We start from the raw sequence: 14689 nt of genomic DNA, 5'->3' as shown, positions 1-14689 counted from the left end.
TATCTCTCTCTATCTCTCTCTCTCTATCTCTCTCTCTCTCCCTCTCTCTCTCTCTCTATATATATATATATATATATATATAAAAATGAAAAGTCGAGTCTGTGAAGATACCCGTAAACTCCTTTGAAGTAAACGCTGTTCGCCGTGAATAATCGTGAATCGCCTTTCATGCAAGAATCCAATACTTGATAAATTTCGTTTGAAGAATCTTGGATCAAAGATCTTTCACTGGATATTAATCAAATGTCTGAGGTTTTAATGGAATTTCTGTCCTGAACCGCCGTGTTATCTCAGGCTCAACTTTAAACAGCGAGTTGGACTCATGAATGCATCAAACAGACAAACAATCACACTACACACAAACACATACGCAAGCATCAATTATAAAAAGAAGTCATATTACTGTCTGTTTGTTCACAATTTCGTTAATATGTACGAAAGGAAACACTGTTTCACAAAGTAATTTTAACTAGCGGGGCATGTGGAAATTCCACTCATTCATATGTAATATATTGGTGTTGGTATTCTGGAGATGTTCAGCATAAATGGAGATGCTCTGATATTATTGCAGTTTTTTGTTAAACCTGCAATAGTATTTATCTAAGCTAGCACGAACACCCGGTAAAGCCCGGTCGTAAAGTAAACTTAAATATGATATTGCAATTTCTGCAGATTTCGTATATATTATTATAGAGTTAATGTTCTATTGATGTTTATATATTAGAAAGTTGCGATTTCAAAAATAAAAAATATATATCATTATTACTTGGATGCATTAGACTGAATCGAAACGGAAATAAAAACTTATAAAAATAATATATGTATATATATATATATATATCCTGAGTTCCTTCAGCCATAATCGAAACCGAAACCAAAACTTTTGAAGAATTTTTCATAAAATATTACTAAAAACATAGATTACATAAGTGCCCTCAGCTATAATCGAAACTGAAACCAAAACTTATAAGAATTCTTGGTAAAATTATCTATGACAAGAAATGGAAGTACATAACAATTAAAGGACCCGGATGTTAGCGTGACACAGAATTTTGCACACACACTATCGTATTAATATATAGATTTTAGATCTTACGTCTTACACGCTTACATTCCAGCATGGTTTCTATATATACCATTTATTCAAAGGGAATGTACATTCAACAAGTAACCTCATTAAAAAAATATTTTTTAACAATTAACTCCATGTTATAAACAGATTTCTTTAATCGAATTATCTTCATTTTTTATTTATATATATTATTAAAAGTTGATTCATTTAATAAAATTTTAATTCAATTTGTATTTAATTTCATTTCTTTTCCATTATTATGAGCCTGCAGCAGTTGCCTTTAGAAAACGGAAGCAACTACATTTATAAAAAGCTGTGAAAGTTAAATCGCCTTTAAGCTATTTCCAGCTTAATATCCATAGACCAAAATGCTTTCATAGATTCAAAGCGTGATTCACTTGCAGGGAAATCGTAAGAAGTGAAGATAGTCGGTGTATCTTAAATAGTATGTGACTTAATCCCTCGCCCGCCAATATTTTTCAAGACTGCAAAATATGGGGGGAGCGCGAAGGGTCAAGTCTATTCGAACCCATGCGAAACTTTATAATTGGTTTTTACCTAAGGAAAATCGGGCCAAGTGTAAAAATTAAAAAAACAAAATTTGCGAGATGAAGGTCGAACGACGGCATTACGAATATGCATGAGTAACGTATAGTTATTAGTTCATGTTTTCATTTTTAGCCTTGCAGTAAACATGCCTTCACAGCGCAGGCATTAACGTCGAAATAAAAAATTAAGCTGTAAGCTAAACCCTTTGGTTTCGATTTTTGGTGGTGGCACATGGGTTATTTTTTTTGTTTGCTTTCTAAATCATTACTATATATTGGGTCTTATATAATCTATATATATAAAATAGAAAATGTGTGTATGTATGTATGTATGTATGTATGTTTGTATGTGTGTTTGTGTTTCAGCTAAAAAACTTTCGACAGAAACAACAAAAATTCACAAACTCGGTATTACATTGAAGCCCCATTTTTCGCACGAAAAATATTGAAAAATTTGCCAAAAACGTAAATTTTTTCACCCCGAAATCGAAAATTTTCGACAAGGGGGGGGTCAACAAAAACAGTCCTCTCGTGACGACGACCGGTTCTACGCATGCGTCAGATGACGTCATGACGTGATTTACTTTAAATAGTTGAAGAACTGACTAAATTTCATGTACGTCGTGTTAGCTCAGTTGATTAGCGCGTTGGGTCATTATCTAAACGTTTTGGGTTCGAATCGTGGTGGGAGATGTCTTTTTTTTTTCGATTTTTTAAATTTAAATATTGAACCAGTGTTATTCAAGCCACTTTTCACGTAACGTTCGTTTTTCTGTTTTTTTTGGGGGGGGGGGTTACTTCGCTTATACTTAGCGACACCCAAAAACACCCGGGTGCCCACCGATTTTTTAAATTTTAATATCGAAACAGGCTTATTTAAGCCATTTTTCACGTGTTTTTTAAACGTTCGTTTTTCTGTTTTATTTTTTGTTTTTCAGATTTTTACATTTAACATCGTTCGTTTACCTTACGTTAGTTTTTTTGTGTTTTTTTTTCGATGTTTTGATTACCCTCCCCCCGCTTAAGTTTTAACGTTCGTTTATATGATTTCTTTTTTACTTCGCTTATAACAAACAAACCTGGTCATTGACCTCATTAAAAACAACTGCTGAATAGCTATTGCCTACGTCGTCGTCGTCGTCGTCGTCGTCGTCGTCGTCGTCGTCGTAACGCTCGCATAAAATCCTCCGTGCGGGCACCTGTCAATTTTGTTCTTACTTAAATAAATTCAAACATCTTTCAGTAACTCATTCTGGCTGGCCGAACGGTTCATGTTTTTTTTTTCACATTTTATTTTCAAACTTCGCTTCAGGGCTTCGCGTTCGATCCTACCAACTTACCAAAACTTTTTACCCCCACCCCCTCCGGTTTCTTTTTTATTTAAGAGCACACACACCTCGAAACACCCGAGTAACGCCGGGTACCACCGCTAGTATAATAATAAATACGAAATCTGCTTTGATCAAAATATCATATTTAAGCGTATTTTACGACCGGGCAATGCTGGGCTGTCTGCTAGTGTGTGTGTGTGTGTGTGTGTGTGTGTGTGTGTGTGTGTGTGTGTGTGTGTGTGTGGAACTCGGGAATATTTCCGACGAATTTTCCGGTATTTTAAGACAATCATGTTAGTGACAATATGTCTCACTTTTGTATACACTTTCCACAATTACATGTGAGCCCATTGTGTTAAAAGAAACTTTTGCGTCCTTCTATTTATTACTTATTTAGTTGTTCACTTTACTATTTCGTTTACTTCTACTGTTTATTGTTACTTTTACGTTTACTGTAAGTTTACTTCTACGGGTACTTTTAAGAATCTGTGTCCTTACTTTTATTGTGTTATTTTACTTCAATTGAAGTTCTCAGAAATCAAGGGGCCCACGACCTGGGGCTAACACTTGAAGTCTATATGAGATACATAGATATTCGGATGTTCCATTAAAGTTCTTTATCTCTCATACACTGAGTTAGTAAAGAAATGGGTGTGTATGTGTATTCTCTTACGTATCTTACGTGCAGTTCACTGTTATATGTGTGTGTGGGTGGGTGTTCTGGTCCTTACACCTTTTCTTGACTTGAAAGTCTTCGAGACGTGTATGTGCCATGTATAATGCGTACATACCTGGTTGTCTTGGCTAGCGGATAATATCTTCTGGTCGCTGGTCTGCAAACTCGTTGGGAAGTGATCACTATAGACAGATGCATCGATAAACAACAAGATGAATTTGAAGCTTCAATCTTTTATTTCAAAGCAAGCCTATCATCTCGAATCCTGGTTGTCGGACACTCGAAATCTCCCGTCTGCATTCTCTGCTGCACAAAACCACTCTCAGCCCATGTGGTCGTCAACCGGAAGCCTACGACCACAATTCCCGTGTCACCCCTAATTTCCGGTGTATGTCACCTCTAATTTCCGGTGCATTCTCTCTAGATTGATACCTGTCAAACCTAACCTTTTGTGACCCTGCCAACTATTTCTAAAACTACCTATATAGCAATTAAGCTGGGATTCCCAATACTACAATTGTAAATGTGGAAAATATATAAATAGGTGAGAACAAATACCGGAAAACCGTAATACGTGAATATATTGAGAAAGCCGGTTGGAGGTTGAAGGTTCAATCATCAGTGCAAATGATACAAATAATTACTTACTACAGCTACCTATTATGAGCATGCTCTACAGTGGATTAAATAAAGGGCCCAGCTCCACATTCCGTAGAGATTCACGAGTTCGACAGAAAGATTCCCGAGTCTGAAAAAAATACATCTCAAGAGAGTCGGAGATTATATCAGGCGAAACACTGTGCGAATGAAACTCATGATGAGGACAACAGTCCGAATAAAGCAAGTGATTCAAACATTATTAATCCCCATCTGAGATATTCTAAAGCATCTGTGCCTAAACCTAAACGTAGATTCCATGAACAAAACGTCTTTCTTAGAACTGCACGCCTGTGGAACTCTCTTCCATTTGCCTGCTTTCCAGCTATCTACAGTTTGATTGTCTTCAAGTCCAACGTAAACAAGTTCTTGATGGACCATTTTCCTAAGTAATCCAATTTACAAAATTTCCACTACTCATGTATACCCATTAACCCTTATCCTCGAGTAGCCTTCGGGCTTTGATAAGTGGCGACTCCTTTGTAAAAAAAAAAAAACATAAAACAATACATGTTTTTGAATTTTGGAGATAAGGATTGGTTATTCGCATTATTTGGATTCATCGGGCTACTGTTCTCATCTTGAGTGTGATTTTCACAACGTTTCGGTCGATGTAACTTCCGACTTTCTTCAGGTGCATCTTGTCGAATTCGGAAATGTTTCTGTCGAACTCAGGAATTTGGACGGAATTTACTTCACGGGGGTAGCATGCTTGTTCCGTCAGGCATGACTGGATAGAGGTTCTAAGTAATTCGCAATTGTATTTTTTGGTCGCCTACACTGAGGATTGAACCTTCAACCTTCAGGAGAATATCATTTCATACCGTTCCGTGAGTCTTCGCCGAACACGTGGTCCTTGGTCGCCGAAAGAGATACAGAATCGAGTCATCTGAAATGTAACTGCTCATCAAACCTGGACTGCAGAGGAATGGTGGCGTGTGATGAAAAAGAGATATATTTGTTTTATTTATTTCAAGCATAATTTAACTGACGAAATGAATTTTTACGGTAGAAAAAAGGCTATTTTTTTTTAATCGTATTACTCCTGCTTGGAATTGAATATATTTCAAAAGTAATATTATATTTTAACAGTACATTATTAAAATGCATTTACTCAGCAGCATTGAATTTCCCAGTAGTTCTGCTATTTTTTTTTGTTTATATTACAAGGTATCCCACTTAAAAGTAGCCCAGAAAAGTGTAGAAGAAAAAAAGGAACATTCTTTTTTTGTTTAAATTACTTGTAGCATTGTTTAAATTACCTGTAATGTTATAGAAGATACTCGAAGTGCTCCCCATTGACATCTATGCATTTCTGGGCGCGTTTAACAACATTTGAAGATAATGCCTGTAGATCTTCTCTGGTGATTCTCCTGATAGCATTCGTAATGTTATCCTTTAGTTGGTTTAGATTGTGAGGCTTATTTGCATAAACTTTTTTTTAAAGTCCCCCGAAGATAAAAATAATATGATGACAAGCCCGGGGAACATGGTTACCATAACCGTTTGCTTATTATTCTCTCTTCGTAAACATGTAATGAACTCGTGTCAGTGATCAGTCAGGCGTGTGGTATGTAGCGCCATCTTATTGGAAAAATAATTGCGTTTTGTCTTGTGGTGTCAGTTGGTCGATAAAAGAAAGATTAGAGAGATCTGGCTACTTTCAAGTGGGCCGCTTAATCTGATAAAACACTGATTAGAGTAAGATTAGAGATGTCGGGCTACTTTTAAGAGGATCACCATGTGGCTATATCTATGTCTGTGTTTAAAGTAAGAATGGAAGTTACGTGAAAGAAAGAAAATACACAGAGAAAGAAAACTTGATTTTCGGGTTCCAGAAACGAGAAAATGGCGAATCATTTATTGACAGAGACTGTTATTGAAAATCTGATAAAGTCATCTTCGCTTAATCAGAATACAGAGAACACACACGGTTTTTACAGCCTCCCACGTGGGAAATCTAATCTGATTTATGATCCAATTAAATTCCACTCGAAACTTTATTAGTAAATTTAGATCGACAGCGGATTTGCAGGATTGAAATAAAACTCATCATGAACGAATGACGAGACAAGAAATTCGAATATTGATTCAAACGATTTTATTGGTAGAGGCAACCTATACGTAGTTGTTCGGACGTTCTGCCACTCTTCGGTTTGAAATAGCAGTTTCGTGGATCAGTTACCTTTTTGCTTGAAATAACATTTCATTTGAGCTCTTATGTTTGAACAAACTTCTTTCTGGATCAATAACACGTATGCCGGAAAGAGCATTTTAGCTGCAATGTAACGTCTTTGTTTAGAATACAGTTTTATTTGGTCTGTCAAACCCATTTCCGTGGTTATATCAAACGTATATTTAAAAAAAGCATTTTCTTTGGTCTGTCAACCTTTTCCTTGAAATAATATTTCCGCTGATCTGTTAAGCGTATGTTTTAAATAGCATATTAAGGGGGGGGGGCTTTCAAATTTATTCTTTCAAGTTTTTGCCAATCGGAAACCATCTCTAACGCACACTGATTACACAACAAACAATGATAATAGGGAGTGCTCGCTAGACTCTTCATCTTTTTCCCGCAACACGGTAGTGACAATAATATGATCTTCTTCTATGATATAAATATCACCTGTCTGTTTTAATGTATGTATGTATATCTGCCTAACACTTTCGACAGAGGCAACGAATTTTCACAAGATCAATAACATTTTGAAGCTCGCCGTCTCGGACGACAAATATCGAAATATTGGCCAAAAACATGAATTTCTTCACCCTCAACTAAGCAGTTTTCTACAAGAAGGGTCGATTTTTTGCAAGCCATTTTTGCAAGTAATCGTATCGGTTGGATTGACTTTACGTAATTTTAACCCTCCGAACTTCCGGTTGCGTCATGGTGTAGCGGTAAGACGTTAGATTTTCTGTCACTTTCTTTTCCACCTTCGCGTCATAGGTTTGAGCCTGCCTGTTTACCTACTATCACTTTTTTTTTATTTGCTCAACACACACCTCTAAACACCCGGGCAACGCCGGGCACCCTGGCTAATATATGAATATAAGAATGAATCTCATTTCAAAATAAGATTTGTCTCTGTTTCGTCACAGGTGACCTTGTTCAAACACTCAGGAATTTTGAAGTATTTAATCCGTCTGTATCATGTGACGATCTGCCAAAATTGTCATATTTTTCCTCAATATCAACAGCCCCTTAATTTTGTATAACATTTCTGTATTTTCCAGGGTATGCACGCACCATGTGGAAAGATACTGACAGAGTCGTTTTGGTTTATTGCCCAGAGTGGTACGACCTTACCGATGCAAGTAAGTATTATATTATTATATGCTTTATAAATGAGAAACACTATGTATTTTTTTTTAAATATATTAATAACATCATATTCATTTTTTTTTATTGACAAACTGAATTATTCTCTCAGTGCTGTGCACATATGGCTTGAATTTCATTAAAATCTAGTAAACCTATGTGAAATTATTAGAGGTATCTTCTTCATGGGGGGGGTACGTAGAGATATAGCATTTTAAGGGGCACGTAGGAATTGGGGAAGAATTTAAAAAATCCGATTAAAATTTTATCAAAAACGAGTATATTTGAAGTATTAAAAAACGGGTTGTTCTGACCCTTGGAAAGGGTAGTAAAGAAATACTAGAATAACGAGTTTAAATAGAAAAGAATATATTGTATAATAAAGTGAATACAAAGAAAAGGCTGTTGGCATTTTATGACTGTTAATTAGATAGTTTGTAATCTCGCGTTCTATCGCGATAATTCCCCACGAGAGTATTAGACTCAGGGTTTTTTTTATAATAATTAGAAGTGCCTATTACCAGTGAATCAGTAAGTCCCCATAAAATCCCTCCCAAACCTGTGCTCTACACGGGGTACTAATGAATTTTACTTTTGGATCAATGATTAAAGGATCCATGAACTTCTTTTTTCTTCCGGGTCGAAGACTTTCTGGAACTACTTGGCGTTGTTGTATGCCGAAAGAGTCGTAAATCGTCTCAATGACCTCTTCTTCGTTAAGTGATTAGTTTGTATCATCTAACGGTCGCTTATTCATCTGATTAAGGTGTCGTTTATCCGTTAATTTAGAACCTTGAATGATGTCAGCCATATTTTCTAGCGTGTTTTATCTATTGTGTCCAGTTCCCAGGAAGACGTGTTGTTGTTCTTGTAAGTTTTGTAGGAAACATTTTCTTCTGGGCATTTCTTAGGCAAAATCGAGGTTTTTCTTAATTTTGCTGGCTCTGACAACAGTTTTCAAATACAGATCTTATTTTTCAGTGGAAATAGTCTCCGCGGGGTATATTGCTGATAATGTACTAGCGTAAGATATCATCCTATAGACATGTTGCAGTACCGTTTTTTGTAGGTGTACCGCAACATGTTTTGACTGCTTGTTTAAAACTGTCAACGAAGCGTCCCACCTCCTTGTTCGTCGCAGGTGACACTAAGATTTTTTTAAGTGTTTTATTTGGAAAGTATCACAGAATACATTAAAGTCCGTGAACGTAAATTGAGTTCCGTTTTCATTTACTAAACATTTGACAACACCAAACCGGGCAAATAATTCATGGAGGAAAATAATAACTACACCGGTTGTGAGTCTCTTATATCTGAGTGCTTCTGGCTACTTTGAATAGCTGGCCACCATTATTAGTTAGCACCAATCTTCCAGTAGTTCTGCGAAATCTATATGAATTCTTGACCAGGGTTGTTTTGTTTTGGGGCATAGCTTAAAATGTATTGGGGTGCCTTTCATAAAGCGACCATGTTTTTGATGCCGTTTTTCATCTTCGATCAGTACACCTAACTACGTTTGAGGCTCTTCATTTTGTTAATTACTGGGTGACTCATATGAAAAATTTTCATTATGTATTTATTTATTTATTTTGAATGCCTTTGATACGACCACCCTTTCGCTGTGTAGTAGGATATCATCACAAAAAAATATCTGTCATGTATTTGCTGGTCCTTATTTTTGATTTTCGGTTTCTCCGTCAAATTTCAGAGTTATTTGCCGATACCAATCTTTGTACAAATATAAGCCTTTAAAATCATCAGCGCCTGGTTTGGCTAGTTTTAAATCGTCAGAATTTTAATTAGCTTTTATTTACTTCACTCTTTATTTACTTCTCTTTCTCGCTATCTTATTCACACTCCCTCTCTGTCTCTCTCTCCCCCTCTCTCTCTCTCTTTATACACACACACGCATATATATATATATATATATATATATATATATATATATATATATATATATATATATGTATATATGTATAAGAGAGAAAAGAAAAAACTGTAAGTTGGAATTTGCAATAAAATTTATTGTTCGACTGCAACTTGTTTTTTTGTAATATTTAGTCGAACAATAAATTTTATTGTAAATTTGATTGTAAGCTTCAACTTACAGTTTTAATTTCATTTCTCTTATAATAAGCTCTACTATCTATTATTGGTGTAATAAGATTTTTAATTTGGTTGGGATTAAAAAATCTATATATAAATACTTGGTATTTATATTATATCGAAGTTTACCATTGATTATATCAGGTAAACATTGCATCTCCTTTGATATATATATATATATATATATATATATATATATATATATATATATATATATATATATATATATACAGAAGGAGAAGGGGGGTTAAGAACGTATGAGGGATCTTGCGTTATAATGACAAGTAGATAGACGTCTCTGTACAGATATTGTACATTTTCTCTAAAATATTCAACATATAAACCTGATGGCAGAAAGATTCTAGTCAGAATTGTCTGATCTTGTACCTTGTAAAAGACTTGTACGAACCTGGGTTGGATAGAATTGACTATCTCTACCAACAATACCGACTGGTTAATTGTTTGTGAGTATTACAGCATGACAAACATTGTCAACTCATGGCATGCCGAAAGTAACTTCAGATATTATACACCGCTGATCAAAAATTTAAGACCACTTAAAAAAACTTAAAAAAAACAAACGTTTTTTAAGGATAGATTTTAAACTCTTCCGACTAAAGACTACCAATACTACAATCTAAAAGGTTATGGAAACAAAAAGCTACATTCCAAAGATTTATTTTTAAAATTTACACATGATCAAAATTATAAGACCAGAGACAAAAATTCTATTAAATTGTACAAAAGTGTATGAAGAAAATTCAACAATCAAACTTAATAATGAGTTCTACCTCCACTGCTTTTGATGACTTAAAAAAATCTCTGAGGCATGCTAGAAATAAGGGTTTCCATTAAGGTGCGGAGGATCCTGTTCCAGTTTCTGAATATGGCTTCACGAAGTTAATTTTTTGTTGAATATTCTTTGCCATTTCGATAAACCTCTCTTGTCATCCATCCCCAAACATATCAATTGGGTTCAAATCCGGTGAGCATGCAGGATGTCTCAAGAGATGGACTCCATTTTCTTGTAGAAAGCTTAAGGTCCGTCTTGCAGCGTAGATTGCAGCATTATCCTGTTCGAATAAGCATCCATCCTCACACATACAATGACCCTCCATCATCAAAGATACTTTTTGTAGCATACTAACATAACCAGCTGCTGTCTGACGACTTTGCACCACTTGGAGCTCCATCGTCCCTCTGTAAGAAAAACCACCCGATACCATTACGAACCCTCCACCAATATGACGTGTGGAAAAATTTCAAGGGGCATGTTTTTGTCATGCCAATATCGCTGGAACCATCATGACCATCTAAATTTAATTTTTTCTCAGCAGAAAACAGGACTTTATTTCACTTCTCAACGTCCCAGGTTTGGTATTCACGACCAAATCTTAAGCTTCCATTTTGTGACGTGAAAGCAATCGTGGAATTTGTTTACTCTTTTTATTTACGATGCGTTTTTGTTGTAAGTGGCGTCTGATAATTATTAGACTGCAATCAGCATCTGTAACCGCCTTAATTTGACTAAAAGAAAATCCTCCGTCATTCATAACAACCTGTCTGATTCTCCTACTCGATGCAGGAGAAAATTTTTTTTTTGGGGGGGGGGGCTACCAAACGATTTTGCTTTTCCATAATTCTCAGTGTTCTTTAGAAAGTTGCAAATAACAGTTTTACTGCGATTTACCTTAGCTGCTATCGCTCGCTGTGACAAACCTTGCTTATGGAATACTAGAATTCGAGAGCACTCAACTTCAGTTAGTTTTCTTTATTTAGGCATGGTAACACCTTTGCCCAGTGATTGCTAATCTCGAAATGAACTAAAAACATTAGAATTACAATAAATCTACCAATTTATACCATTGGCCTTATAATTTTGATCATGTGTAAAAAGCCTAATTTAATAAAAATGCAAATTTTTAAATAACATTTTTGGAATGTACCTTTTTGTTTCCATAACCTTTTAGACTGTAGTATTGGTAACCTTAAGTGGACGAGTTTAAAATCTATCCTTAAAAAAGGTTGTTTTTTTAAAATATTTTTAAGTGGTCTTAATTTTTTTATCAGCAGTGTGTGTATGTGTTATGGCTTGGTATAAGCCACAATGAAAACAGAACAACGGTGTAAGTTTAGACGTGTATAAACAAAAAAAAAAACAATAGGTTACACCATGAAAAGGATGTTACGTTCCTCCGAGCACGTGAGGTTAACTCCGGAATTCGATCCCTACCTGGGATCGTTAAGAGTTCCGGTATATATGAACAGCGGTTGAGTCCGTTCACAGAGTGGCTCCCCACAACAGTATACAAACGATGTAGATTAATTTGCTTTCTCGGTGTGTATGTTGGGAACAAATAGTCTTTAAAGACTAGATTCAATTAAGAAAACAGATGGCACCGTAACAGGTACAATAAATCTGAATTTACATGGCATGTAATGGCAACTAAGGGCCTGTCTTACAAGTACAAAACTATCAAATGTTCATTGTTTCACTACAAGCCAATTTTTATCTAACCCATAGATGGGATCCTGTCCTTGTGTAACAAAGCGCGTTGGGGCGCGTATAAAAATATTACAACAGCCGAAGGATTACTGGCTAGAGAAAATATTAGCAGCAGCCGTTAAAACATGTATGCAACTTATAAAATGTGCGCGAGCTTGCGTCACAAGAAAAGGAGAGAAAAATACACCATGTGCTCGGGAGGTGAAGCAAGTTGCGATCCGGACAAGATGAACGTGTGAATACGAGCGCTAACTCCAGATGTCAGAGGAACAGAAACACGTTGGAAATATAAAAAAAAAATGCGTTGTTTTGGAAGATCCACGAATGAATGTATTCGGATTTTTAATTCTTCTTTTGTTTTATTTGTTTGTTTCTTTGCGTTGAAGTTTCATACACCGTGCAGGTTACGTTACACTTGGATAAGAAAACCCCTTGGAGGAATGCTAACTTAGAAATGGCTTGGTATTCTGGAAGATATGTTGTAAATTAATTTCATACCTGGGACGGATCAGCATTGGACAGCACCGTCTTTCTGGTAATGGAGCGTGGAACGTGACGCAATGAAGTAACGTATGCCCGCCTAAAATTCTTGGACAGCAAGTCGACACAGATATTCCATATAGTTCATACTTTTCATAGATTTTGTATGTTTAAAATACTCATAATGTTAATGCTGTGGGAACTCAGCCATGTGCAAAATGTGAACCTATCCGAACTGTATGAATAGAGCATTGTTTGGGACTGTTTGCACGAAACAAAAAGACGCTCCGGAATCAAGTCAACAATTAGCTTATTGGATTGTAGCATGGAAAGCCGTCAAAAACGACTAAAGACGCTAAAAAGCAGTCAAGACTTTGGTTGATGTATATTGTAGTGTTCGAACGATTAATCGGAATCAGAAAAATCGGGACTTTTGACAGTATCGGAATCGGTATCGGAATTGGTATCGGAATCGAAAATCTATTTGCCGATGCCAAAAAATGATGCTTTTAATTGGCTTTTATTATTTGATTTTTTTAAAGTAAAATCTGTTACTGCTGATAGTAATGTTAAAATAATGAAAATCTATTGATTTTAACTATTAGTAAAACTAAAATCGATAGGTCATCCTTCATAAGTGTATTTTCACGTTTGAGAAAGTATCTTCACATTTAATATGTGTTTTACGGTTTACAATTAAATATTCAGAGATTTATAAAGAATCGGAATCGGTAATCGTATCGGAATCGGAAGTTTAATACGGAATCGGTAATTGTATCGTAATCGGAAAAATATTGGAATCGTCCCATCACTAGTATATTAGAATGTTCATCGATGAAAAAGAATCAGTAGTGAATACTGGTGCGTTTGAATGAAGAAATCGCCAAACCAAACGATCAAAGTAAATAAATGTGCTTATTCACCAAGACAATTCACCATGACACAAGTCAATCGTAACGATGAGAAACTTTGCACAAATTGCACTTTGTATTGATTCTATACACACACTCTGCTGGGTAGATCTATTTCCATAGAAACTATAAGTTGTTTGTAGACCTGACAAGAATTCTCACTGGAAAGAGATTTGGCTCAAATAAAGAAGTGATATTAAAAACGAAAGTCTGTTTGGAGAGCAAAGACAAATCGTTCTACAAAGAGAACTGCAAATTGTAAGAAAATCGTTGGTATCAGTGTGTTACCATACAAGGTGACTTATAAATTGATTTAAGCTTGGACGTTTTGGTCAACATTTTAAACTACTGGCTCCTTCTCTCTATCGTTTGAACTATGGGCTTATCCCTGAAAAAAAATCACTGTATAAAAAACTAAACAAAACTACTAGTGAAGCTTTCCGCGATCACTGAAGGAGAACTGCTTATATTCTGAGATACTTGTTATTGTGTTCCCATCGAGTGGACATTTATTGTGATCGCAGAAATCTTAATTTCCCTATTGTCTCTATTATTTTATTTTCATTGTTATTTCTATCCGCTCTTTTCAGTGAAGTAGAAATCCTTGTATACCGCGGCAAGTGTTATTAATTTACAATCCATTGGTTTCTCCTTTATGGGCGCAGAAGTTCTAATTTCCATCATTAAAGAAACATTTTTTACGCGTCTTCAATTCTAAGACGCTTCCGAGGGTTTTAACATATTAGAGTAACACGTGATCTATGTTTTGACAAGGGAGTAATCACTTATCCAGGCGTGAATACCACTCGAGGATAAGGGTTAATGATTATTAGGTGGTCAGTGAGACACCAGCGTAATAGCCGATGGTGGTGAAAACTGGATAGAATTATATTAAGAGGGTGGCTCAACAAGAACTTGTTTACATTGAACTTGAAAATGGCTATGTTATAGTCAGCTGGAAAGCAAACTCGCGGTAAAGAGTTCTACAGGCAGTTCTAAGAAGGCAACATTGTCCAGGGAATTTGCATTTAGATTTAAGTACGGGGAGAGAGCGAGGGAAATTGTTGATATTTTTCTTCTTGT

The 14689-nt window shown here is 35.7% G+C and overlaps 1 protein-coding gene across 1 annotated transcript in view; it reads left to right on the top strand.

The window, feature by feature from the left end:
* The window catches only part of LOC145293767 (uncharacterized), a 169417-nt gene that overhangs the window by 143900 nt on the left and 10828 nt on the right, over nt 1-14689 (top strand). The window contains exon 2 of the mRNA XM_080140276.1: nt 7519-7599. Coding sequence (XP_079996402.1) covers nt 7519-7599 — 81 coding nt within the window. The remainder of the gene's footprint in view (nt 1-7518; nt 7600-14689) is intronic.

This window comes from Euprymna scolopes, chromosome 15 (assembly GCF_053919585.1).
Source record: "Euprymna scolopes isolate OS-2025 chromosome 15, ASM5391958v1, whole genome shotgun sequence".
Taxonomy (NCBI): domain Eukaryota; kingdom Metazoa; phylum Mollusca; class Cephalopoda; order Sepiida; family Sepiolidae; genus Euprymna; species Euprymna scolopes.
This window is presented reverse-complemented; position numbering and strand designations above follow the sequence as displayed.